This window comes from Phoenix dactylifera, chromosome 16 (genome assembly GCF_051530095.1).
Source record: "Phoenix dactylifera cultivar Ajwa chromosome 16, Ajwa_hap1_PhDact_Kaust_v1.1, whole genome shotgun sequence".
NCBI classification, from domain to species: Eukaryota; Viridiplantae; Streptophyta; class Magnoliopsida; order Arecales; family Arecaceae; genus Phoenix; species Phoenix dactylifera.
Window position 1 is genome coordinate 13,742,457 of NC_143205.1, and position 26,734 is coordinate 13,769,190.

Here is a 26,734-nt window from a genome sequence, read left to right on the forward strand (position 1 = left end):
TGAAGGTCGAGTTAGTGAAGTCCGTTGGTGATGGATGTAGTGATTTGGATTTTAAGCTCACCATGATTTCCTTGTGTCCCAGTTTGCTCTGGCTGTCATAATTTGCAACACTTGATGTAAATGAATTTTTATTTGAGCAGGATGGTGGCAATAAAAAGCCTCTCAATTACTAAAATCACGAGCCCTAAATTAAGTGAATACTAAATTGCTGGATTATATAGCATTAAGACAAAACATCATACTCGCCCTCATAATTGCCTAAACTGATTCTTGATAACTTAATTCGGTTCACCAAGGAAGTCATTCAGTAGAATAATTGTGATATTTCATCATCACCACAATTTGGTGTGGAGCCCTGTCATTTGATTGTTATTTATGTCTAGCTGATAAACAGCACTAGATGTCTAGACCTTGAATGGTTATCGCTGTTTTGCACACGCTTGCGACAGGGTGCAGTAAGAGAGTTCACCTTCTAGCATGGGATACTGTCTGTCAGACGACTAATAGTGGGAGGTTAGGGATTCACTTCTTGACCGAGTAACGAGAGATCCTCTCAACCAAGCTAGCAGCCAGTTTTTTTTTTGAGCTGCAGTCTCTGGGGTACCTTGATGAGGGTCAAGTATGGAGATCCGACGGATTTGACAATGTTCTGCACAGGGCGTTGTAGCTTATTCATTTGGAGAGAGATGCGTCCGTGCTCCGGTGGTATTGCCGGAGATCAGATGGAAGATCAGGTACGAGCGGACTATTGACATTGTAGAGGATGGTTGGTTATTTGCAATGCTATTGAGTAGCTAGCCCACCTTGATCGATGTAGGACTTCTAGAGGGGCGCAAAGTCTACGATTTGTTTGCTCCTGGCCGATGAGCATGGGACGAGGGCCTCGTCTGACGGGCTTTCGAGGATGGGCTAGCTGAGCGAGTCCTGTCTTTTCCGATTTCCGTTGGTATGACTGAGGACAGGAGGGTTTGGAGCTTGATGGAAAAGTCAGAGGTGAGGGCCCAGGACTTACTCTGGTGGTTAGGAGGTCTCCAGCTTGGCAGGTTGATAGGAGATGGATCTAGTGGCTTCGCATCCACTCGTGAGTCATCCTATTTGTCTGGAAGGTAACATGGGGGTGCCTACCCACCAGAGGCCTCCTAGCTCGGCGAGGGATGAGCTTTTTTCCAGACTGTGCAGCTGCCTAGGCGAGGAGACTGTTTTCCATGTCTTGATCGATTGCCCAAGAGTTGCTCAGATTTAGGGGGTTGCTACGAGCCCCCCCGACCCTCAGTGATGGTGGACGTCTCCCGAGGACTTTCTGCAGTTTTAGCAGATCTTTGCATGGAGTCCGAGGTAGGAGGAGCAAGGAGTTAGGGCTGCCTACCTAGCCTATCACTATTGGCTAGATCGGAATGCCCGGATCTTCGAGAACATCAGAGTGCATCTGAGACAGGTGGTGGATATGGCGCTTCTCCAGGTAGCGGAGCTCCTCCGCCCCGCCACACCATCGTCTCTTAGGACAGTTGGAAAAATTTGGGGCCCCCCTTTCGCTCTTGTAGCGCCTAGAACTGTGTTGGTCTCATGGAAGCTCCCACCTCTTGGTTTTCTCAAAATGAACTTCGATGGGAGTGTTGGCGAGGGGGGTGGTCCAAGAGGTACGGACTTCGTCATCAGAGACCACGAGGGCAGATTGGTAGCGGCAAGGGGTTGGAGGATCTACAATACGTTCGTAGCTTGCGCCGAGCTTAGAGCTGCATGGAAAAGTGGTACCTATGCGAGGCGGAGGCTGGGGGTGGACCACATCTTCCTTGAGAGTGATTCGGCCACGGTGTCAAGTGGATCCAGAGTTGGAGACATGAGATCGATTCTATACCACTGCTCCAGGACATCCGTAGACTTTTAGCCGAGTGTGGACTATCACGGACTGCGCACATCTTCAGGGAGGCGAATAGCGCCACTGATTGGGTGGCCTCCTTTGCGGCCCACCATTTTGGAAGCTTTGCTTGGGCAGACCCCGCATTGGTACCTGTTTTCTTGCACTGTATTATCTTTTCTGATTCAGTTGGCTGCGCCCACAAGCGTCGCGTGTGAGCTGCCGTTGTACCAAAAGAAAAATCATAAACTAAAGATGAAATAATGAACAAAACACAACACCAGGTATAAAACTTAACAGAAATTGATCATAATGGCAGCCAGGCTACGGGGGTGGATCTTTACTATCCCACATCTTGAAAGTGGCAGTTTGCAACATTACCGTAGCCTGGTGTAGGTTATTAGAGTCCTTTGCCTATCCTCAAGGTTTGTTAAATGCGGTGGTAATGGATCTAAGCCCTCATATATCGACAATGCCGCCTAAGTTGTACTTTGCGAGTGGCAGACCCAAACCCAATGGTGGCCACCGTTCTAGGAGGCCATGAACGCCCTAGAATCCCCAGGAACAAGGTCCAGGTGAAACTAGCCCTGCGACCGTCCACGCCATGCTTTTTGCTACAGAGGTGCTTCTAATTCCACACCTGCAACAATTTAAAGTATCGAGAGCACCCGATCTGAATTCAAATGATGACATGCACATAGGAGATAATGGCTTGGCCATGAGATACTCAAAATGGTTTTGTTTGTATGCTTGACCTTTTGATTGATGAATTTTGCCAAGTAGTACAAGCCAGTTTATGCGAAATAAAATATCCTAGAAACACAAATTAACAGAGTGAAATTGGTCGTTCTTCCATGATGCTTCATCCACAACCTGCACAAACGGAATCAGGTCAAGAAACATCATCGCCAAGGTTGCACAAAATTGAAGTTTCAATTAACACGTTCTTATTAAAAAAGTGCACATAATATAATAAAATACAGCTCAAATATGTTGTACACTGAACTGGAATTAAAAATACGCCAAATTTTTAAATCAGAATATAAAAAGAAAATACAGGAGGAAAACATTAATATATGAAGAAATTTCCAGACAGGCAGTGACAATTAGAATGGTATTCAATCACCAGATCCGGAGAACCTATGGCAATCCTCAGGCTCTTGAAGCCATTCTTCCAATTTAACTTCTCGTTCAGATTTGAACTTATCATATATTTCCTTCATGGATGACATATCATGACTATACAGACTTTCACCAACAGCATCTGCTTCATCAAGTAGATCATCTGAGAGATGGCTTGACAAAGGCAATTCCTCACCTTCTACGTCTGGAAGACTTGAGAGAGCACCGATATTAACTGCTGACAGTGGTGGAATTGATGATGACACTGGTTGCTCGCTCTGGGGGCCTTTTGGCACTGTACCAGGTTGGCCCCACCTGAAACCCACAGCTTTCTGCTTTGCCGAGCTGAAAACAGCTGAAAGATAATTACGGCTGCTTCCTCCACTCTGCCGACCACTGCTGATGTTAGAATTGAAAGGGTACCGTGTGCTTGAGCTAGCTCTGCCTGCCTGAAATCCCCATATAGGGTTTTGGATTAACCTGCTAACAGCTACTTATCAGCTATTGGAAGAAGGTAAATGCTTCAAAATGCCATTACTTTCTACCTAAGCAATCACGAGCTAAATATTAACGTGCAGGAATGCAAGCCAGAATATTTGGTACAAGGAAAGATCTAGCAATTAGCAAATTAGGTTTCAAATATAAGGGGCATGATTTTGTTTGATTACTCTGTAATTTACAGTGCAAGAAGAAAAGCAGATTCATACTGTCAAGCATGAATCTACAACCAAATTGAGGGATTTGGGTTGCAATCAAAACCCTTCCCCCAAAACACCTTAAAACTGAAAATTACATCTTAAATACAAAATAACCCAAAATTCTTTATATACAGCATAGCTGAGTGGATGAGGTAGTTTCATGACTGGTATCATGACAACATGTTGCTCCACCAGTATCATGATTCATGGTTATCTTTACTAGATATACGAGATGAACCTGGTAACGGATAAAAACATCTACAAGCCCACCGGCAATTGATGTGGCACTGAGGTGAGATACTATATAATAAGTTTACCTTACAATAATGTATGAAGTTTCAACGACTTGTCTTTTAGCAGTATTAACTTGAAATTTTATCAATATTTGTCATGCATTTATGTTAACACATGTTTTTAATTGATTGAGGCTACATAAAATTAAAAAGACATTTTAATGCATCAAAAGTAACCTACCTGTCTAGAAGTGATCTTAGAAAATCAAGAAATAATAATAATAATAAAATCTACCATGCCAGTTAAAAATTCACTGTGCCGTAGGTTCGTTGGCCTGACAAGCTCATGCTACCCATTCCCTATGTGCAATAATGTCGCACCACCAGCTCCCAAATCCTTGGTAGGCATCTATTCGGTTTAAAGTAGTGAAAATGCTATAGATTCAAGCCAGCTTCACTTGTAAGCAGACCTTAAGTTCGAATAAGCTGATGTTCTTCACATTTTAATATCATTGCTTAACCCTAAGAAGCTACTTAAAAATCACCATCACTATAATACACCTAAGTACAACTTATTCAACATTGATGGAAGTCACCTTGTAACAACTTATAGCTCTATCATCACAGTACTAATCTTGTGTTTTCTAAATGTAAGAAAACTTCATGTTCTTTTAATCATGGTTTTTATTGAGCCATGAAGTTGGCTGGGATACTAGTATGTCTTAGATTGGTGCACTCATGAAAATGCTTGGCCAGTACAAACTAATATATCTTGTGACATCAGCCAATACTATATAATATAGTAGATAGGATTTTTATTCCCTGTTACTATCATATTATGTTTTCCCTAATCACATAATATTAAAATTGATGCATAAAGCGATAGTCCATCCTCTACTCACTATGCTGATCGATATTTTGATACCTTAGTTGTAATATATCAACCAAGACATCTGTAAATATTATTCATCTTCGTAACTCATTGGCTTTCCATCTAGACAAAAATAAACCAAATCTCAATTCATCATTGTATCAATTGCCAACCATGGTTGCTGATATCCAAGCTTAGAAACCAGAGTTTTAGTAAAATGAAAAGGTATACATGATTGCAAACCTTCTAAAGATTAAAGTGTTCTATTTTCTCCTTTGTTTCCTTATTATTCCTTTTCTCTTCACCATGGTTCGCCATATCAAGGGAAGTTCAGGGTGTAGCGAATCGAATTGGGATGGTTTGCCCCATCTGCTCGGTAAATAGGCCAAACCCAGTTAAAAAGGTCCCTCTGGTTCGAGTAGGTTGTCCGTCATAGCCCTATCATGGATCCCCCCTCCTCTAGCCCCTTCGCTGCCTCCTCCAGCCCCCATCTCTCTCTCTCCCCCATCCCTCTCCCCTAATACAGACCTTTTGAAACCCTTGCCTCTCTCCCGCCTCCACTTGCCACCGCCGACGGCCTCCTCCTCCTTCTAGCCTTTCTTCCGTTCCCCATCCTTCCTCGGCTATAGTTGTCGGCCCTGGGAGACTGACCAGTGCTGGTAGGTCGGTGAATCCATGCCTCCAGGCATCTCCCCAACCTCTTTATGGATCGATCCACACCTCCGAGTGAGTCCTCCCTCTCTCTCTCTCCCCCCTCCTTCCTCTCCTCCCTCTCCTTTTCCTCCAACCCTTCCCTCTCCCTCCCTTGGTTTTGGCACACTGCAATTTGATACGGTACAGATCAGTACCATACCATACCGGTCGACAGCCAGCACATCTGTCGGCAGTGGTTTTGCCATCATTGCTCATATATTCTTATTTGGATGTTAAAACTAATGAGAAATTCACATACTGCTCCAAATGTTTTCTAATCATGGAGAGAAATTCTGATTTAAGAAGGATAATAGATTGAGCCTTAGAGGACACAAATAATCTCTTCATATCGGGTCACATCAGCTAGTAATAGATATCCAGAAACCATTTTAGCTGACAAAACCTAGTACCAGCTTATATTTCCCATAAACCAGCTAGCATTCACAAAGACATACCAAACCCATACTAGATAGTATCAATATAAAATAGTGCTCATCAGCCTAACTAACTCCGAGCTTACAGTGTTCATTATTTAGTATTTATTCTTCGGACAACTAATCATAATGTGGTAAAAAATGCATGTCCAAGGATAGAAGGCAACTGCTTTTGAGGTTGAGGACATTATCGCCTCAAAATGATCAAATCTATCCAACTTGAAGGTTCAGAATTCAGATATTTTGTCAAAAACTGACAGTTCATGTAATCTGCACATATAATCTATCTTTATCATTATAAGAAATAACGATTAAAAACACTAACCAAAATGAGGCTTTTCCAAAAGACAGCTGCAGAGTCATACCCCCTCTTTGGTTGGGATGTTGACATGATGTGTAGAGACTTGTTGATGTCCTTAATCATCTCATCAGCGATAGGAAGCCCGTATTCAGTCATTGACCTCACCACATATATAGAATCCTCGATGTCTTCAGTTTGCAGGGTTACCTCATGAATCTCTTCCACAACTTTGTCCTAAAGAATACCACTGCATTGTCTTATATTTCTAATAGATTTTAGAAAATGTAAATCTAATGCACTCAGCATATGATCATGTAAAGAATTCATTGGTTCATCAACATATACAAGGAACATTCAGAAAGGTAGTTACAGTATGAACTAATGAGCTCGTCAGACATGAACAACAAACAAAAAAATTTCAAGAAATACAATAGGAATTTATCATGTTGACCAAGCAGAAACCAAAATATGTTGTAGCAAGATTTTTTTTAAGAAAAGGAAATAAGAAAAATATTATACTATATTACTATTAACACTAACATATGACATGTGAAATGCACATGATAAGATATATCATTGTGGATGATACATGCAATGCAAGTTATAGCATTTTGGGAAGCCATGGACCATGGAGCTTCATAGATGCACTACTCTGTGAGTTTGGTTAGCATGAGATCCAGATCATTGATAGCCAGAAAAATTGTTTTGGTTAGCACTGCTCCTAAGGTCATTCATGAGTGGAAATTCATCGCTCAAAAAAACGTATTAGTTGTGAGATTACATTTTGCTAGACATCAATTAAAATCCTCAAATGCATTATTTTACATGGAAACAAAAAGTTTAACACAAGTGACAACCAAATTTCCTTCTGCTAAATAGTCATTCCCTCTCCGCAACTAATAGGGTCAGTTTAATTTCAATTGTTGTGGATTTTCAATAACCTTAATTAAAAATCTAAAATGGATAATTATTTTATTGATAATCAGTTTTCGCCCCTGCCAGGACCAATCATGTCTAACAGTTAATCCTTATTCCTTAAATTCATCAATCACTACGCCAAGATACCCAGCAGACCGAGCAAAGTGACTACAAGAATAAAATGCCTAGTCCGCTAACCAGATCAATCATCAATCAAATTAAAAATTTCATGCCATTGGATGATCATTTAATTAGCTCAACAAGTAGTTTAAAATGAGCGTACATCCCCGATCTCTCAAAAGCAAGAACGCATAATTGCACCAAGAAACATCGGTTAGAAACGCTCTAGGTTTTCTGTTTAAGCATTCGATTACAACCAGTCGAATTCAAGGCTTACATCGATACCGACATCATCAGACGAATCAATAAAAGAAGACAATCTTATAAATCACAAGGCAAGGGAATTAGAGCAGGATAAGTAGGAATAGTAGGAGGAGCAGGAGAACCTTGACGTTGAGGAGGTAGGGCATGGAGGTCTGGGCATGCTGCTGGACGAAGAAGAGCCCCACCGAGGGTTCGTTCGCCAAATACTTTATCATCTCATCCACTCCTTCCTTCACTGCCCCCATCGCCAAATAAAAATCAAGAAATCATACAAAAAACAACAAAAAAACAAGAATCAGACTCTAAACTCTAATCTCGTGGATGACAATTCCGTGAGAGAATAGAGATAGGGATGGGAGGTGGATACCGCTCAAGAAGCCGTCGACGGTCGAGAATCCGTGCATCTTTTTGCCGGAGAGCAACAGGAGCTCATCACTGATGACTCGGGCGAAGATGAGGCGTGTGATGGGGCGGTGGGTGGATTAGGTAAGTCGTGAGGAGGAGGAGGAGGGAGGGAGAGGGCGGCAGGGCAGAGGACAGCGTGGAAGGCGACAGAGTTGGAGTTGGGCGTCACTCGGCTAATGATTCGAGGCACGCGATCGGGGCGATGGCGAGGCGGGGAGCGCTCCGTGCGGCAGCGTTCGCATTGGATCCCACCAGCCTGACGGCTACGGGACAAGCACGCCGAGACTCGCCGACATCACGCTCGTGCCGAACGGGCTGGTGGCGTGATCCGGTTGTTATACCACGTGGCAGCAGAATGGTTGTCGGCACAGGGCAAGAGCCCCCATGGGATTGTTGACTGAGACCATCGCGATTCGTGATCAGATATAATTATATCCGTATCTCAAAGTGGCTCCTGGCTCTGTCCCGTTACCCTGTAGTTTTTCTTCTTTCTTTTTTCTTTTTTTTAAAAAGTAAAATGGTGGAAAGCTTTGTTATTTTCTGTAGGAGGGATCAACCAAGAGCAGAATCCTTGAAGTATATTCCATACTTTTACTTGAAACAAATCATTTTCAGCTAAAAATTAGAAATGTTTTTAGTAAGGCGTAGAGTCACAGAAAAAGTTCCACAGCTGATATGGAGATTTCAATTGGAAAGAATTCAAGTACCTGGACAGCAGCGATTGGTGAATTGGAACTTCTAAGCGAGCGCTAGGAGAATTTGGTGTTATATTAGCACTTCAAACTGAAAAGTTACTCCAAATCTGTGACATCTAACAGCCTGCCACCCATGCTCTGCCCAAAAAGATTGAGGGGGCCATCTGAATGGACCGTAGAACTAGACAAACCTAAAGTTGGAGTAACCTGGTTGCTCTTAGATTCATATAATAAATTCAAAGGTTCTTATTAATACATGATATTTTTTTTTAAAAAAAAGATTAGAGTGGAAAATATTGCTTCAATGGATTCTGTATCAACAACAATAATCTGTAATGACAGTGAACAGCCTTCATTTTCACCTAGTATTTGTTTAGTTAGTTGTAATGACAGAATTGCTTTATTTCTGCAAGGATATCGTTTTGATGCAGAGTCCTCAAAACGCTAAATGCCTGGCGCGGTGAGACAGCACCAACAAAAGTCACAGGATTACAGAGCTGTCTGATAGGAGATTGTCATGCTAATGGACAAATATTTAAATAACTCAGATGCTTTATTAGAATAATATCATTACAAGCGGAAATAATTTTTAGAGATATGGTATTCAAGAAGGAGAAGCACTTGCTTCCATAGTAGCTCAATAATTTCCCTTGAAATCTTCATAATATTTTCTGAGCTAATATTTTTCCTTCACTGAATTTAACCACCCTTGTTAAAGACCGATAAAGGGGGAAAAGCCGCCAGTGATGAAGAAAAGCAATCATTGATTTCACCACTTTGTATCTCAATATCCTATGTACATACTAACCAGCTCACATACCTCATGTAATGCACTATAAGAAGACATGGAGCTCACAAAGCAAAATAGCACCTGTCTAAGCTTTTTGATCATAAATTACATGATCTGAAAAAATAAAAGCAATGAATGACTCAAATGATAAAAGCAATGAATGATTCACATGATCAAACGCAAATACTACTTTTAATCATAAATTGCACAATTGGGTCTCTCCCTTCTCTAATTGCATAATAATTTAAGTCACTTCCCATCTCCAGTAAGTTCAGGACCAGCCATAAATGAATCTGCAGAAGAAAAAGAATCATGCCACTGATATTAAAAAAATGGTAGAGGATGTCATAGTCCTTAATTTCAGATTTTTTTCTAATAAACACTTGAAAGTAACCTACATGTGGTAAGAGAACTGTTTAACTTGTATGCATTGATAAAACGTGTCACTAGCAATCTAAGACTCACTACAGATTTTTGCACCAGGTAATGAGGATCTTACTACTTGCGCATGTATCATTGGTAAGTACATTGAGTGTGACAATCAACCCCACCAATTGTGATTTGTGAATACATCAGGTACATGAGATTGGACAGGATTAACAAAGTTATAATATATACCAACTACAGAAATCAATGTGGCTGTCAATTGACTCCTTTTCAGAACTATCAAGACAGTATAGCATTTGATTTTATGAAAATGCAAGCTGAAAGAGAGGCATCCTGCTGCATCAGAATAGAAAAGGAGATGCATGGTTGAAGTTGAAATAACTTCTGGACTAGATAGAGAAGCAGACTACTAAATATGTAAAAAATTCTATTTGTACAAGACATCTAGATATAATTTAACAGGACCAGTCATAATAACAAAAAGATACAACTACAAAAAGAACAAGCACATGTAAATAATTCAGAACATGTATTTAATGGGATAACAGGTTTGGACTCTGTACAGGATTTGATAAGGGGAAATGATGTAATTGAGTGGAAGTGGAGGAAGGAGTCAACAACCCAATGGTGCCTATTTCAATCTAAAAGGAAAATACAGGAGGGACTGCTAGGTAAGCTTTACAATAGGTAAAGTACTTCCAAGCTGCAACATTTTTGAAATTTTCTGACAAAAGGTTTTGCTTTTTTTGAATATACAAAAACGATTAGCTAACTCATCTCTTTCTTTCCTCTTTTGGTGGCGACTATTCTCCTCTGTTATTATATTCCAAATGGCTAGTACACCACTAGGGTTTATTGGCATGAAAAGATGAAGATGCCAGGAACACTGCATCTATCTTCAAACATTTCAGATAAATTATTACTTCCACTCTTCTCCTGCCAATTTATGAACCTGTCAGACTGTTTGAAATTGTTATACGGTATGGCCTTGAAAGAATATTTGCAGAAGTAGAAAGGCATCTGGTGTTGCTTATGTTGGACAAAGAGAAAAAGGAATAGGCATAGTTTCAAGTGTATGAAAGCAACTTAATAGAAAACCAGGCAACAGATGGAATAAGGTCAGAATTGTTACTAGTAATAGTTAAAAATTACAATCATGGAGATCCTCCTTTTCATTTCAAGGATCACATATGTTTTCAATTTTCATTTTAGTAAATGCTATTTGGGTACATGACCTACCAAGAAAACATGAAAAAAAGCACGGATGTTCTAGGGAACTCTGGTAAGTTAGGTCTCTATTAACAATTTAAGAATCATAAAACAACTAATCATCTTATATTTACATTGACATATGCAAAATATATAGGTGGCATGAAATGTAATTTTGTGCCATTACACTTACTATTTATCGATATTTTCACCACCATCTCCTCCATGAGAAGTGCCATTAACATGCTCTGACTGTTCTGGGGTGGAGGTAGAGCCATCCTGATTGCCTGGGTGTAGCAAATGAGAAAAACCCTGCCCAATTGATATCCACCATCTTGTAGGAAGAGATGACTGAAGATTTCCCGAATTTTCCTCAGATGGCTGCTCATACAGGCTAGCTGAAGCTGGATTAAGTTCCGAAAACCTTATAGCTCCAAGAATTTGTTCTGGGAGCTCTGATTCAGTCTGGCTTTCAATAAGAAATGCTAGATCTACTGTTAGTGTCGTGATGTAACCAAATGCCAAGTGGACAATTGCATTGGCAACCATTGAAGCTCCAATATCCACATCTACCTCAATGTAATTCGATCCAAACACATACTTGCAAGAAACAGCTCGCCCCAATATGCAGATAGCCTGCTCACCCACAGCTGTTCTAACTATCCAAGGTCCCTTGACTATGTTGGCAATCAATTTAAGTCTTGAATTACGAAATGTGTCATCACCTTTCAAAAATTGATCCATGAGAGATCCATCTTGTATAGGCTCAAGTGCTACAAAATAGGCAATTGCGCTGTAGTTATCCTTGCTTGGGAGTTGCAAATTGAAAGCCCAAACAAAAGGGTTGTTGCCAATTGCAATTTCATCATCAATAGCCTTCCTAACCCGATGATTCGGATGATTTAACACCTCACCAATTTTTGTGGGACCTTTGATCCAATCAAATCCGAGTGGCTTTAAAAGGTATTCACCACCAGGTACTTTTACCTTGTTTGAGAGATAGTCAGGGCCTCTAACCATAAACTTGTCACCTGGAGGAGTAGCCCAAGCATTTAGACAGTTTTCTGGTTCAAGACACGGAACTGCCCCTTGAGACTTCACCTGCTCTATCCATTTATAGTCACTCTCACCATCAGGACCAGCCATGTGCAGGAAATAAACCTTCAACACTACCTACAAAGATAACCATAAAGAGGAGATTTGTAACATGAAAAGGTGCATATGTATTCATGGATGTCTATATAAAACCTAATACTTATGCATCTTTGCCCACATGCATGTCTATGCAAGATCGAGTCCTGCATGGATTTAACAGTATAAAGTGGCCCTTAGCACTCAAACAAATTATTAGAGTTGGTGCTAGGTTTGAATAAGGAGAATGACGGTTCGCTCATATCTTTGCATTTGTTGCTTAAATGGTAATAATTCAATTGAATTTTCCTCCCCCTCCCTCAGTGGTGGAAGCACTACTATAGATTTTATAAAGTGGTATGAGACATGGGTTCATCAAATCAAACCTATGGACTACAATAATATTTTCTTTGCAGAGAAAGTGTATGAGCAGCAAAACATGGCAGGTTAAAAAGAAAAACTGTTGTCTAGTAAAGCTAAGGTCTGCGGAACCGTTCCGAATCGCCCGATTCGGGGCGTCCCGGCAGCGGACCGGAACAATTCCGCCATTGAAACCGAGACGCCTCTCGCCGTTGCCGGAGAGAAAGAAGGAGAAGAAAAAAGAGAAGAGAGAGAGAGAGAGCGGGGAAGGGAGGGAGAGGGAGAGGAAGGAAGAGAGAGGCCGGGCAACCTCGTTCCGCTCTCGTTTTCTCTCTCCCCCATCTCTTCTACTACGTCTGTTTGGGCTCGGCACGGCACGGCGCCGGCCCATACCGACTCGTCCTGCCAGGCAACCAGTATAGTGTCTGGTACCGGTTCCGCCGACGTTGAGTAAAACTGTCCAAGAATGGTTAATATCTTAAAACATGTAGAAGGTATGTATGAAAAAGAATGTTCCAAAATTTAATTCTCTAAATGCCTGAATCCATTATTTATGTCAAGCAACTAGTACAAATAAGTAAAAGACAAACTCGGTAATTTCTCCATCCCGAGAAACAGGAACAAAAGAAAAAAGTAGGAACAAAGACACCTCTTACAACCATCTGCGCATAGGTGCTCTTCTTGTGAACCTTCATCATGCACTCTGTAACTTGATCCAACGGAATAGACAAATGAAATAAAAACAAAATGCAGTGAGAAAGATGATGATCGTATTTTGTATACCTAATGGTCCTCACACACCTGCCCTATCAAGTGCAAAGACAACCAACAGGAGAACACAGCAAGATTTCTTTGGGCAAAGGTGAAGACTTCAGAAGATTTGCAGACTTCAGCCAGGGCTCTAACCAAATCCAAAAAAATTTGGAGAGAGAAAAAGAGATAAATTTATTGAATATCATTAAAATGAATGCAATGCTTCTGAAGTACTGCATCAGGCTTTTATGGTCTTTATCGAAAACAACAAACAATATATTGACTTTATATTTACGAGATAACAGTTAATGGATGTTTAAGAACAGCCCCATCTTATATATATGCATAAGGTCCTTCAAACTTTTATAAATAACAACTCTATAGGAAGCAGGAAGTTCACCTTTTTATGGTCTTTATCGAAAAGAACAAGGAATATATTGATTTTATGTTTAAGAGATAAGGGTTAATGGATGTTTAAGAACAACCCCATCTTATATATGCATACGGTCCTTCAAACTTTTATAAATAACAAGTCTATAGGAAGCAGGAAGTTCACCTTATAACTCTTGCATCACATTTTAAGGATCATTGAGAATAGTTCAAATGCAATGTGTAACATAAATGGAGCAGGCATAATGGGCTGAAGGAAAGAAAAAGGTAATGAGAAGAACATAAAGGAACTTGAAGACAAACTGCAAGGAAGAATCCACTGCCAAAGAATATAAATAGCCCTTTTTCCGGCAATGAAAAAAATCAAAAATATGAGAGAAATTCCCAAGTGTGATGAACTCAGACCCAATTTTAACTCTCAATCAACTTAAAATGCACTATGACAAGGACTTATTCAAAATATCAGCATTCCTAAATATGTATTACCATTTTCTTATGCCTTGAGAAAAGCTTTTTGTTATCTCAGTGGATCTGAAATTGAGTTGCATCCTGCCAGACAAAACTCTTACCAGCATGGAGTACTTCAACTAATCAGTTGGAGCACAACAATGATTTTTAGCTCTTCAATCAATCATAGCAAGGTCCAAGTAGTTCAACATATCATTACCTAAATGTGTTGGCCAGGCTGCATTTTATTTTTGTGGAGGCTAAGAAAGCAGATATGATTTTTTCCAAATATATTTTTCTGAAAAAAACTTTTCCAAAATATATGTGGCAAATAACCAAGACAACCAGAAAGGAGGCAAACAGCCAACATAGGCACTAATCTAAACATTACTCATAAATAAGTTTTACTCCGTGCAATATGAACGCGTATTAAAGCATAACCTTTATAGTATCATGGTTATCTTATTTTGGCAATTACATCGAATTCTCGTTGCCCAACCATCTCATATAGCTTTAAGCCATTTCCATCAAGACAAAATTCATGTATTATCATAGTATGCCGTACCGATCCGAACCAGGTGGTATGAAATGTACCGTATCGTACCGGCTCGGTATCAGTATCCGGTACGGATGGTGTACCGACATTCGGTACGCCAAAAAACTCCGTACCATACCATACTGACACTGTGCTAGTGTGGCACCGGTACAGAGTTCGGTACCGAGACGGCGAACGTTGTGTATTATAATGGTTAGATTATAATTCTTTTTCATTCACATAATTTCAAATTAATATTGTATTGATATCTGAGTGGCTTTTGAAATTCCATATCCTGAGGTTTCAAATCTCCACGATAGCTTACCATATTAATCCATTTTGCACACTATATCAACCTGTATGGACTCAGCCAGCAAGGTTCGCCGTACCGGTACCGAACCCTGTACCGGTGCTGCACTAGTATAGGCGTACCGAGTGTCGGTACGGTACGGTATGCGGTACGCCAGACGTACCGACATTGGCATATTAATTAATATTGACATAGGCGTATCGACGAGTCCACTGGCATCCGAAGCAGCGCAGCTAAGCTAATACGTTCGGTACCGATCGGTACAGCATACCATGGACTCAGGGGTATCATCTGGTTCAGCAAACCACAAGTAGATACAGGGACATACCATGTCTTGTACAAAACCAGTATTTGAATGGTATGGGGGTGTCCTCGGAGATATGAATCCTTGCCTATAACAAACCTCATCATCTTTCTTCTTCATCCAGACTCTTCTCAAATATAAAGGTATTTTGGAGAGTCAATCTTTCACTGAATGAGCCTTTATTGTGACCAAGTAGGTAGGTTTACCTATTTCTGACTGGCTTTCTAGGTCTCATGGCAGCTTTTTTCTTGATTGATGTTGCTTTGGCCATGAATTACACACCAATACTTAAGGGGTTGGCATCTGATTGGCAGGCAGCTGTAGATTTGCTCAACCCTTCCATGTAAGCTTCTTAGCATTAGCCATGTTCTATAACTGACTATATTAATGAGACTTAATTACTTTCTTGAGAAAATATTAGGCGTCTACGTAATCACTTTATTATGGGAATGAAGAGAAAAACAAGATAATTCAAAGAGTACGTGTTTGAAAGAAAAAAAAACAGCGGAAAAGAACATACTAAGAAAACAGAAACAACATGAGTGTAAATAAGGACATCGAGAGGACAAGAGGAGCTTAAAATAAGATGGGAAAGAGATGGTGTAACTTTCTCTGCACCTTTGCAGTAGCAGCCGCATGCCATTCTTTGTCTTGAAAGATAATAGAATCCAACCATCAGCTTCACTCATATGGCTTTCTATTAAATCTTTAGCCTTATACTTCATAGACATGTCCTCTACAACATTCTTAGATGAGGGAAAGAAGTTGTCATCCACTAAAAGTTTTTTTTTTTTTCTTTCACACTTGTCATATGGCAACCTCATGTGGCACCAGAGTCCGACATGATGGGTAAACATACCATACACAACAAGACAATTGTGTGAAATATCATAATAAGCTTACTAAAAATATTAATGGTGTTTTCTATCATTATAATCCTTCTCAAAGTTTTCTGTGATGTCAAATTCTGGGATTGTGCTTTGATTTGGCTCTTCAGCATTCAACCTGACTCAAAAATTGCATTCTCCCTTCTCTATCTACATTCATAACAAGTCTATTGGCCACTCTGGAGCTTTTCTCACAATCTGCAGAGTCTTAAACTACAAAATCAAAGAGTTAAGTCTCTTAATCTACCAAACAGCCTTGTAGTTTTCATGAAGAGCCCTCTTTTGTCCAAAGGTCAGCACCAAATCAGCCGGTAGATGTCTAATTAGAGTTAGGTGTAAGAAATCCTCAAACTTTGGTAGATCGTATCTTGGCTGTTATACACTAAATGACAAAACATTAGTTGCTCAAGGATCATAATTCGTGATCTTAAAGTTTGCTATAGTCCTTATTCAGTTTTTATGGAAAAATAAGCATCAGATATATTTGAGGCTGCATTTTAAGGCATGAATGACTTGAAAAAGATTGAAAATGAACATTAAGGGAAAGGATGGAGGAAATTAGCAGAAAAGGAGAAGAAAAAGAATAAGGGGCAATAGCAGATGCCTAATAATAAATTCTATTAACAAATCATTAGTAATGCATACAAGTGCATCATCCAAAAATTAAAAACTCTAGCCCAACATTTAACCTTAAAGAGCTTGGGAAGGTAGAAGTAAAAACAATTGAAACCAATGTGTCATTGGTACTCCAAAAAGAGACATTAAAAAAAATCCCCCTAGCAAAAATACAAAATCAATAAACAATAGAAGCATGTATACAAATGCATCATCCAAAAATTAAAAACTCTAGCCTGTCCTTTAACCTCAAACAGCATGGGAAGGTAGAAGCAAAAAGACTTGAAACCAATATGTCATTGGTGCTCCAAAAAGAGACACTAAAAAGAAAGAAATCCCCCTAGCAAAAATATAAGATCAATAATAAATAGAAGCATAGAAATTTCATTGCTATACTCTTGCTAATGCCACAAAGAATGGGATTTTTTTTCCTATCAACTCCTCCTTTTAGCTGGGTAAAGCTTTAGAAGTTACGACAGAACCTTTATTTTAGTACCTGAGTAACTCAACAAAAAAGCCCCTTTTTATATTTCCTAGCTAATCAACCTGGGGAGCATGTATTGTTGTTGAAGGAGCTTAAGCAAAGAATTAACAGTATCAATCTATTATTTGATGGATTAGGCATGAGAGGTGGAAAAGAACAAATAAATAAACAAATGAATCTTTTCATGTGCATGATCATAAATCACAAGATAACCCAAGGTCTAGTAATGATAAATATACAATGACATCACTATCTAAGATTTTAGTGCATATACATTGAGATGCAGATAAGGAACTTATTTCAATTTCTCTCTAGCTTGTAGTTAGTGCATCAAAAATTAATGTATTTCCCTAAATTTAGCTGTGCTGGCCTACCTACGCATCTAGATGATTTTCAAGTTTGAGTGTTTCCTCCAAGTCATATAAGATGTGAGCTTACACTTAGTAAGCCACTTGCAACTCAAGAAGTCATCGTTCCATACCAACTACACATTGAGAAGGAATAGTGTTCTATTATGTCCATTCAAGGTTATGACTTGAAACAAGTCATGCAGTTGACCTAAAACCAACCCATAACCATTCAGGCAATCATTCTTACTCTAAACTAAGCCAGCATATGTTAGCAGATAGGGTCAACTATTGTTGCCCTATTTTCACAGTATGAGCGAAACTAACATCGCGACCTTTAAGATCTCCACATATGGATTAATACAAAATGGTAAGATCAACTTCCCACCTTATAGCACAAATATACCACATAAGCAAGTGTTCAAAAACTTACTGTCAAGCTTAAAAAGAGATTCAACCAAGTTGCCTCGAATGGTATATTGAACTCAAGAACAAGAATAGCACACTGCATAAAAATCTGTGATTTATGATTACATGTCTCCAATTTAAGGTATTCCGAAAACACCACAGTAGCAATGAATTCTATTATTTCTCACTAAAAGAAATACAAGGAAAGTTCAAATTGATTCCTTAGAAAAAAAAATATGGGAGGACCATTAGAAATGGTGGATAAATGGCAGAATGAGAGACCACTCATTAGTTTTCTATTACTATCTTAGTACATAGTACTGATATATATTTCAGTACCTTTTATATTTCCCATATGAAACCTACTTTCTGCCAATTGTTTCATGCTCATGTTTTATGCAGTGCCTCTGCACCTGCTCCCTACCATGAAACTATTTGTGTTCAAACATTTCTCACCAATAAGTGATAAAAACTATATAAAAAACTGATAAAGAATACTAGCACGAACATAATTAAGGTTCATGTATAAAGGTGACTGAAACTTCATAGAGCTAAAAACAGGCAGACAAACATAATTAATAAATACATATCTCTAGCATTTATACGTCCACATTGCCTGATTGAAACATGAATTTTTTTTTGCACCTGAGTCCAAATAACGAGGATGCAGGGATTGCAAGAAAATTTGTGGTTGATTTTATTGGATTCAGAGAAGATCATATTACAAGAAATTACTAAACAATTCGGTACAAGTTGAACATATGGATGGAAAACATATTTTGCAGTTTGACACAGTATTCCAATAAACAATAAATCATTCCCAAAGAAAAGGTTGAACGCTTTTTTTTTTAATTTATGTGCAGCAACAAACAATACAACTGCTATATATATGTATATATGTGTATGTATTATATTAATTGTTTTTGTCTGCTTGTTTTGGCTCTACTAAGTTTCAGTCACCCTTATATTCAGAATCCTTATCCTGAGAGGAGAAAATCCTATTTGTGCTTGTATTCCCTTTGGTTTTTGCTATAGATTATATCACTTGTTGATAATAAATGTTTGAACACATATAGTTTCCATAGTAGGAAGCAAGTGGAGAAGCAATACATAAAACATGACCATGAAATAAAGTAGGTTTCATATGGGATATAGAAAAAGGTTTAAAATACATATGGATATTATGGACTAACACATTATCAGTTGGAACATATTGAGGATGTTGAGGAAAAATATTTTCCAAAGTTTAGCGGTGTTTTTCAGTAAACATCAAATCATCTGAAAGAGAGAAGACTGGGGACATTTTTCATGTGCAGCAATGAATCATACAATGCACTAAATGGATTGCAGAGAGAAAACTCAAATGCACCACCAAACTGAACTAATCCAGTTCCATCAGCAACTGGTTTCTCAACGAGCAAATGAAACGCTTAAAACTGTATCATAAACAATAAGATATTTAACGATTTCTAGCGGGAGGATCTCTAAAACTCACATCACCATAACACCTACAATCACTGGAAAGATAGTAAAAGAAAGAATTTTCTGTCGAAGAAGTCAACGGAATCCATTTTCCACACAATTCCAAGTACTGAAGACTCTCTGATGCTTTAGGAAGCCTGATAGATCATTCTGAGATGTGTCAAACTTCTAGAAGAAGCTTCGTCTTATCTTAACATACCTCCATCTAAGCCAAGGAGCTTGTCTCATCTTTGGCGCAAAGTTGAACCTTAGGAATGCCAAAGCTCATACTTCTATTGAAGATTATGTAAACTACCATAAATATAAATTTATAACCATTAACCTTATTCCAACTACCTGAAATCAGCTGTTCCAATCCATCTTTGCCATTCAGTCGTATTGAATACTTTCTCGATTACTGTGACCATGTTCACTTCATAAGAATTTCCATTGCCTCATAGATCCACATCAAATTCAAGGATACAAATCCAATCAAGACCGATTGTACGAAACCGATGCACAATTCAAAACTATATCCTAAAACTTAACAAACAACCCCTATTTCAAATCCACATATATCTACACCAGTTTCCAAATGACTCCTTTGGAATTATAGGCATCTCCTTTTCTTTTCGGCATTGTAAAAACCATCTAATGGTCCACAAAGGCAAAGAAACCGATGAAACTTGTGCTGTAAAAATTAAATCGCGATCATGTAAAGATAAGATAAAAGATCAATGTCCGATACCCAAAACATCAAAGGCATCCAAATTTCCAATATCCATCCAACACTAATATGATCAAAGTTCGAAAGATGCGATCTTGATGTCTCTTGCGCAAGGTACATTTAATTAAATTCTCTTTACAACGTTTTAATAGCTTTCAGCTCAGAAAAACAAAAAGACAAGCCCCAATTAGAGCAAAACCAAATCAAACCCATATCACCCCCCAATCAATATTATCAAAAACGAGCCAATAGAAAGCTTCCAGCTAAGGGTTATACCACAGGTTAAAAACCACAACCCAAGCCAAATTTCCAGACAAACACAGAGATGTCCCCATTAAAAAGGGGCAAAAACAAGAATACAAACAGAAATTAGAGTGAAAAGGCATCAAAGAAATCAACAATGAGACGAAGAGGGGAAAAAACGGAGATTAATCCAAGATAACCCTAACCTTTTCAGAGAATCGCCGGTCGGGTTTGACGACGGCTTCGAGAAGCACCGGACTTCGAGCGAAAAGGAGCCGGCGAGATCGGGGGAACGATAGACGGCAAGTCAAGACAGATCCTTTGGACACCAACGCCGATTTTAATTGCGTAGACGCCTGCCGAACCCGGAAACGTCAAACGAGGTAGAGGAAACGAATATTCTGATTCCACATGGCAGTTGGTGTGGGATTTCCAATTTTCTGTCACCCGCCGAAAACCCCCAAGAAATTAAACCTAAAAACACTAGCTCGATGGGAGCAAATTACATGCCATCTAAGTAGCATAATTAGATTTCAACAAGGTTTTAATTAACCGTGATATAACTGTAATAACGGTAGTTTTAAAGGTTTGGTGCCTACCCGTTATGTTATAAACTGTAACAGTTGAAAAATACGTAATGGTTGTTATAACATATCGTTAGTTAATTTTGTAATGGTCTTTTATAACATAGATAACGGCTGTTTTGTACCTTACTTTAAACAAAAAGCTATTTTTTCAAAAAATTTAATTTTTCCATCAAATTTGATTTTTTTTTTTTGGTGCAACGGCGGCTCACACACTGCGGGTGTGAATATGGTCAACAAAATCAGAAAATAAAACACTACGTAATGGCTCTAGAACTGACCCACTCCTAATCTAAACAAAACCACCGGAGTGGTGGGCCGCATAGGAAGCCACCTAGTCGGTCGTCCTATTGGCCTCTCTGAACACGTGTGAAGCCTAGTGGGAGTCGCACTCCTCCATCAACCTACGAATCTCAAAAATTAGCAACCGATCCTCAACAGTGCATCCTCGTCCCCGGATCCACTCAACTACTGTGGTCGAGTCGCCCTCAAGAATAATACGATCCGCATCCAATATCCGCCTCGCATAGAAGATGGCTTTCCAAACTGCTCTGAGCTCGGCACACACCATAGACGAGTCAAAAGTCCACCGGCCTTCCGTCGCAACTAATCTGACGTCGTGATCTCAGATAGCAAACCTCACGCCACTGCATCTCCCCTCATCATCCGCACTTGTGTCAAAGTTCATCTTGAGAAAACTAGAAGGTGGGGGCACCCAAGAGACGAGTACGGTCCTGAACGCTGTGTGCGCAGAATGGCCTACCCATTGTAATAGCTATGATAATTATTATTTTAGTCAAAGAAATTGAGATGCCACTTTTGAGGCAAGTCATTACCTTTAGAACCATTATAATGAGCAGGGATCCACTTTAACAGCATAATGTGTTATTTAAAATCTTGTTTAGGTGATATTATTTCATAGCAAGTGTTGGCAACTAAACATATCTTAGTTCTAATAGTTGACATGTATGTCAAGACTATACTCTCATACATACATAAAAAGGATGTTGACCTTTTCTACTCACCGACAACTCGTAAGAACTAAGGTCATCTTAGATGGATTAAACCATGCCTAAGATGGTCTCAAACTCAATTCATGCTTGCAGATACTTGACTCAAGGTTAGTCCAACTCATATTCAATCCAAAATTTATGGTCCAAGCTCATACTACCTCATATTCAAGCCAATGTTTTGTTGTTGGTGTAATAGAAGTTGCAAGTCAATTTAAAAGAAGCTTAAACTCTGGCTGTTAAAGATCTAAATGGGCAGTGTTCTCATGACTGGTTTGTGATTTGGAAGGCTCCTGTTTCCCCGAGAATTAGAATATTTAGGTGGAGAGTTAAATGGCAAAGAATCCCTTTAAACTTTGGAATATTTTGGTGGAGAGTTAGATGGCAAAGAATCCCTTGAAACCTTGTCCGCAGGGAATTCTTAGTCCAAAGAGATGTGGGTGATTTCTGCAATTACCATGAGGAAACTGTGTTTAGCTGGCATTTGTAAATACCTCATGGAATTCTTTGCAGGATCAGAACTCATGTACCTTTTGGCTCATTGCAGTATATGGTGCAGTAACTAAGCAGATGGGATCTGAATGATGATCTGAAAGCTCTGCTGTTATATACTGGCTGGTTCATTTCGAGGAAGTAATTCTACTGTGTAGTCTATTATCAACAAAAGGCCAGATTCTTATCTTCTGAATTCATCACTCTTTGAAAGAAAGAGACTTTCTGTGCAACAACAAGGCACTGGGATGGCATGGATCATCTTCTATAAGATATCCTCTTAGAAGTCAAATATAATTAGAGCATATTATGTTCTGACTACTATTCAGCCGGCAAGTTTTAACTTTACAACTTTAGAATTTTTAGCTTAATCACTTTTTACTCCTCTCTTCATTGTACATAGTCCCCTATGATGTACATTCCTTTTTTCAAAATAAAATTGAAAAAAAATCCAGTAACCAAACTAGCTACAAGTCTTATTTGATGATTAAAATGGCAACCACTAATGGTCAGATACTTATTAGCTGCACTTCTTGAAAATCGCAAACCGTGTCACTAGTTGCATATTGCAAGTAGCAGCATGATAGATGTATGATGACTCGAACCCAAATGATCTAGGAAGGGAAGAGAAGTAATTGAAGGGAGACGAATTAGGACTCCACAATCAAACTAGTACTTAAGTTGCTACTACAATATTATGTTCAAGCAGTGATGCTAAATGTGCTCATCTCATGAATAGGTAAAGTAAAATTAACATCAAAGTCCTTCGATATAAGTAATCAATTCGAAGATGTAAAAGAAGTACAATGAGAAAAATAATTTTGCATGTGACAATCTATGAAAATGATGTCATCTTCATCCCTTTTTCCCTTTTCTTATCCCATGAAGGAGAAAGAAGAGACTTAGCCTTTTAGACAGATGCTTCCTTGCATCATAGAATGTTTGCGTTGTTTCCTTTTGATGCAAAGATTATGGATTTTCTTAGTGCTATGTATTCCTTTATATTCATCCCTTCCGTTGGCTCAGGGCATATATTTATTCCACCAAATCAACAAAACAGCACTAACTAAAATGAACTAAGAAGTATTCCTGTAGAAAAACAAATATATATATTAAACTGCAGTACATATATGCTACTAGCTAGAACAATGAGAAACACTTGCAAGAGAAATAAGAAAATAAAAAGAAACGACAACAACTTTTTTAACCTATATGGATCAAAGAAACAAACGCATATTGTATAGGTCTTTAAGCTAGCTAATTAAGAGGAGTTGACATGGTAAGAGTAAAAGAAACTAGTGAAATAGGTATATATAGGACACATAATCTAGAGTAGAACTATTGTTGCAGCTGCTGATGCCTTTCTTCCTCCATGGACAACACCACTGCTCATGTTCTACTTTTGGAATTATATCCTGCATTACATCCTTCTGTGCTCCTCATCTTCATTCTGACCTCCATTTTTATTGTCATCTTCTTGATCAATGTTCTCATCCTTAGGCTCTTCCAGTTTGTCATGATCATCTCCCGTAGCTTGATGGGATGGGTCTGCTAGCTCCTTGCCAGCATCCTGCACCTTCAAGGCATTAAAACCAGTTACACGAAGGCAAATCTGAAATCATTTGAAGTATAGATGTAAAAATGATCATAAATTACCTTCCCTGATGTCTTGCCGGTGTTGCTACATCCAACATCACCCTCAGAGCTTTCATCATTTCTATTGTTATTATTGGCATGACCACCTTCATTACTAGTTCCTCCTCCTGCTAGCTGGAGCTGTGATGGTGACATAGTTACGAGGGCACTACCACTAACTTGAAGAGTGGGATTAGGATTAGGACTGGACTCTGGTTGTTGCAGTATGCGACTGATTTGACTCAAAGGTTTACTACGATAGAAGGCATCCAGTTGGTGGAAATAAGGGCAAGTTCTTGAATTTTGTGGCCTGTTTTTGTTGCTTTCCTTGACCCTCTTGAAGTACTTGTTGATGTTCTCCCACTTCTCCTTGCATTTCTTGGCGCTTCGGTTATAGCCAAGCCGGCGCATTCCCATAGCTATCTGCTCCCACAGCGGACCCTTGAGACCTTCCTGATAGAATGGCTCAAGGTTAGTTCTTAATTTGATCAGCGCATGCACCTCCATCTTTGGCCACCTTGAGGACATCAACTCCATTGTTGTGTTCCCTGTCAACATTTCCTGGTGCCCTGCAATAGGGATAATGATGAGCTCAGTATCATTGCTTGACTGCTTCTGCTGCTGCTGTTGGGGTGATGATGGTTGCGGAGTTGTGGTGGTGGTGGTGGTGGTAGACAAGGGAGGTATTGGTACTTCTTGGCCTGAGATCTTGCGAAGGAAGGTGATGATGGCTTGTTCCCTTGATGCAATGGAGGCACGTTCTTGGGCCATAAGCTCCTTCTCGCGAGTGAGCCTTACCATCTCCTGTCTCCGCCATGCCTGCTCTCTTACCATCCGATCTCGCTCCCGGTTCTCCAAGGCCTCCAGAAACTGTTGCTCCATCGCATCTTGTCGCTCCACCACCTGCCTCATCAACTCTTCAAAGAAGGTCATCATCGTTTTACTAGTTTTTGATCCTTTCTCTCGTTTCCGCTTCTGACCTTTTCGACTAGCGCCCTCAACCTTGCTATCATCTGATCCAGAGGAAAAAGTAGTGTTGGAGCGGCTAAGGCTAGTATTGGCAATGGCAGTGGCAGGGTTAGATACAGTGTTGATCTCAGTTGGAGCAACAACAGGATCAATGGTGGATGTAGTAGAGGTGGCAGTGATATCGTGAAGGGCTTCAAGTTGGCCAGAAAAACAGTAACTCTTGCCATGTTGCCTGCCAGCCCGCCCTTCTTTGGCTCGCTTGTGGTATTTTTGGATATTTTCAAACTTCTCCTTACATTTCTTAGCACTCCGATTGTAACCTAACTCTGATAGCTTCCTGTCCAACCAATTCCATGATAAACCTTACATAAATTAAACGAAGAATCTAGAAATTGAAGGATAGGAGATTGAAACTGAGATGTAGAAGGAAAGAAAATGCATGCGGATGATTGCACAAATGCATGCTTAAGCATCTACTCTAATTATATAATAGTACATAGTTCAACTAATAAAAACATACTAAATATAAAGGACAGAGTAAAAATGAAAATTATATGTAAAAAAAGAAACTAAGAGAAATTCGGCCGCAAAAAGAAAATAGATTCTACTATTTTTGAAATTCTTGGAATTCTAGAAAATTCAAAGCGAATCATGAAAAATGATCGAGATTGATGCTTCAAACCAGGGGTCCTTTGTGTTGGATTTAGATGCAAGAAATACTTTTTATAAGAACAAGAGATGCTAAATTTATGAGCGGAGAAAAAGGTGAGTGAGCTAAAACTATAAGAAAAGGAGAGTATTGGGAGAGAGGAACTGATTCTAGGAAACGGTAGTAACAAATAATAGTCTAATAAAGCTTCTTATAGAAATCGAACCAAAACATTACAAAACTCTCTACTAGAATAACAAAATAATAGAGATCTCTATAGGAGCAAAAAAGAAAAAAAAATAAATAGAAAGAGATATTCTCTACATTTGTATTTAACAAAAAAAAATAGAGATATTTCATAAACTTTCTAATTATTTTCTTTTATTTCTTACCTAGATACAACCTCCCAAAGAGGGCCCTTGAGGGTGACATCTTGGAATCCAGCATCCATCTCAGATCGGATCTTGAGCAGGCCTAGGGTCTCCTGTTGTGTCCATCGACTTTCGATTTCAGGATCTTTCTTGCTTTCTTCCCTAAGTAGGAGAGCCCTCTCTTTATTTGGAAATATTTTTGCAACCGTTGAATCGGATTCTTCAAAATTCTTGGTAGTAACTGAAGGAGACATCATTTTAATAGGCGAGGCTGCCTTGATCAATTGCTGTTGTAGATGGCTAGTGCTGGATATTCCAACTATTTGAGGTTGTGCTTCATTATTAGGTGAAGAGAACGATACGAGCTCCAGAGAAGGCACCGAATTTGGGGATCGACTTTGATGCATACTCTCAAATTTCTATTACTCAACTTTTCACTCTCAAGTGCTCACTCTATTACTATCAATGGATTCCTTCCTCTTTTGTCTTTCTCAAAAGATGACAAAAGGGCGAGAATTGAAGGAATTGGGCACTACAAAACCATATTAGAAAGGTGGGGGAAGGATGGAAGCTAAGGAAAACATTTGAGAGAGAAGGAGAGGTTAAAAATTAGAGGGATAGAGAAAG

The 26,734-nt window shown here is 39.2% G+C and overlaps 3 protein-coding genes across 5 annotated transcripts; all 3 read right to left on the reverse strand.

Moving 5' to 3' along the window:
* Window positions 1-2,579: 2,579 nt before the first annotated feature.
* Window positions 2,580-8,217, reverse strand: LOC103721802 (MEF2BNB-like protein). 2 transcript variants are annotated; one of them, XM_088712186.2, is made up of 5 exons: window positions 7,877-8,217; window positions 7,632-7,744; window positions 6,272-6,441; window positions 3,174-3,457; window positions 2,580-2,728 (listed from the first exon to the last, which is right to left on the reverse strand). In XM_088712186.2, exons 1-5 carry the CDS (start codon window positions 7,911-7,913, stop codon window positions 2,718-2,720), a joined length of 615 nt encoding a protein of 204 aa, XP_088568312.2. In that variant the 5' UTR covers window positions 7,914-8,217; the 3' UTR covers window positions 2,580-2,717. The 2 variants fall into 2 exon arrangements, with proteins under 2 accessions (XP_088568312.2, XP_008810366.4); XM_008812144.6 differs by having other exon boundaries at window positions 2,982-3,457.
* Window positions 8,218-9,353: 1,136 nt separating this feature from the next.
* Window positions 9,354-20,877, reverse strand: LOC103721804 (ENHANCED DISEASE RESISTANCE-like protein (DUF1336)). 2 transcript variants are annotated; one of them, XM_088712185.2, is made up of 4 exons: window positions 20,604-20,808; window positions 13,270-13,387; window positions 11,189-12,168; window positions 9,354-9,692 (listed from the first exon to the last, which is right to left on the reverse strand). In XM_088712185.2, coding segments are annotated over exons 3-4 (954 nt in total). In that variant the 5' UTR covers window positions 12,142-12,168; window positions 13,270-13,387; window positions 20,604-20,808; the 3' UTR covers window positions 9,354-9,691. The 2 variants fall into 2 exon arrangements, with proteins under 2 accessions (XP_088568311.1, XP_008810369.2); XM_008812147.6 differs by lacking the exon at window positions 13,270-13,387 and having other exon boundaries at window positions 20,604-20,877.
* Window positions 20,878-21,642: 765 nt separating this feature from the next.
* On the reverse strand, window positions 21,643-25,083 carry LOC103721805 (uncharacterized). The gene is made up of 3 exons (XM_089927912.1): window positions 24,812-25,083; window positions 24,140-24,687; window positions 21,643-24,059 (listed from the first exon to the last, which is right to left on the reverse strand). The coding sequence occupies exons 1-3, from the start codon at window positions 24,933-24,935 to the stop codon at window positions 23,904-23,906; spliced, it is 828 nt and encodes a 275-aa protein (XP_089784038.1). The 5' UTR covers window positions 24,936-25,083; the 3' UTR covers window positions 21,643-23,903.
* Between the last annotated feature and the right edge of the window lie 1,651 nt (window positions 25,084-26,734).

What these genes read in the sequence shown, in the direction of transcription:
- LOC103721802 (XM_008812144.6), bottom strand. Translation starts at nt 7,913, where the DNA reads ATGCACGGATTCTCGACCGTCGACGGCTTCTTGAGCG. An exon ending in CCTACCTCCTCAACGTCAAG is followed by an intron (nt 6,442 to 7,631) that starts GTTCTCCTGCTC and finishes GGTATTCTTTAG; the next exon opens with GACAAAGTTGTGGAAGAGAT. An exon ending in ACATCCCAACCAAAGAGGGG is followed by an intron (nt 3,458 to 6,271) that starts GTATGACTCTGC and finishes AGCTGTTAGCAG; the next exon opens with GTTAATCCAAAACCCTATAT.
- LOC103721805 (XM_089927912.1), bottom strand. Translation starts at nt 24,935, where the DNA reads ATGGCGGAGACAGGAGATGGTAAGGCTCACTCGCGAGAAGGAGCTTAT. An exon ending in GCAAGATCTCAGGCCAAGAA is followed by an intron (nt 24,688 to 24,811) that starts GTACCAATACCT and finishes TCCCTATTGCAG; the next exon opens with GGCACCAGGAAATGTTGACA. An exon ending in CCGGCAAGACATCAGGGAAG is followed by an intron (nt 24,060 to 24,139) that starts GTAATTTATGAT and finishes AATGCCTTGAAG; the next exon opens with GTGCAGGATGCTGGCAAGGA.
- LOC103721804 (XM_008812147.6), bottom strand. Translation starts at nt 12,141, where the DNA reads ATGGCTGGTCCTGATGGTGAGAGTGACTATAAATGGATAGAGCAGGTG.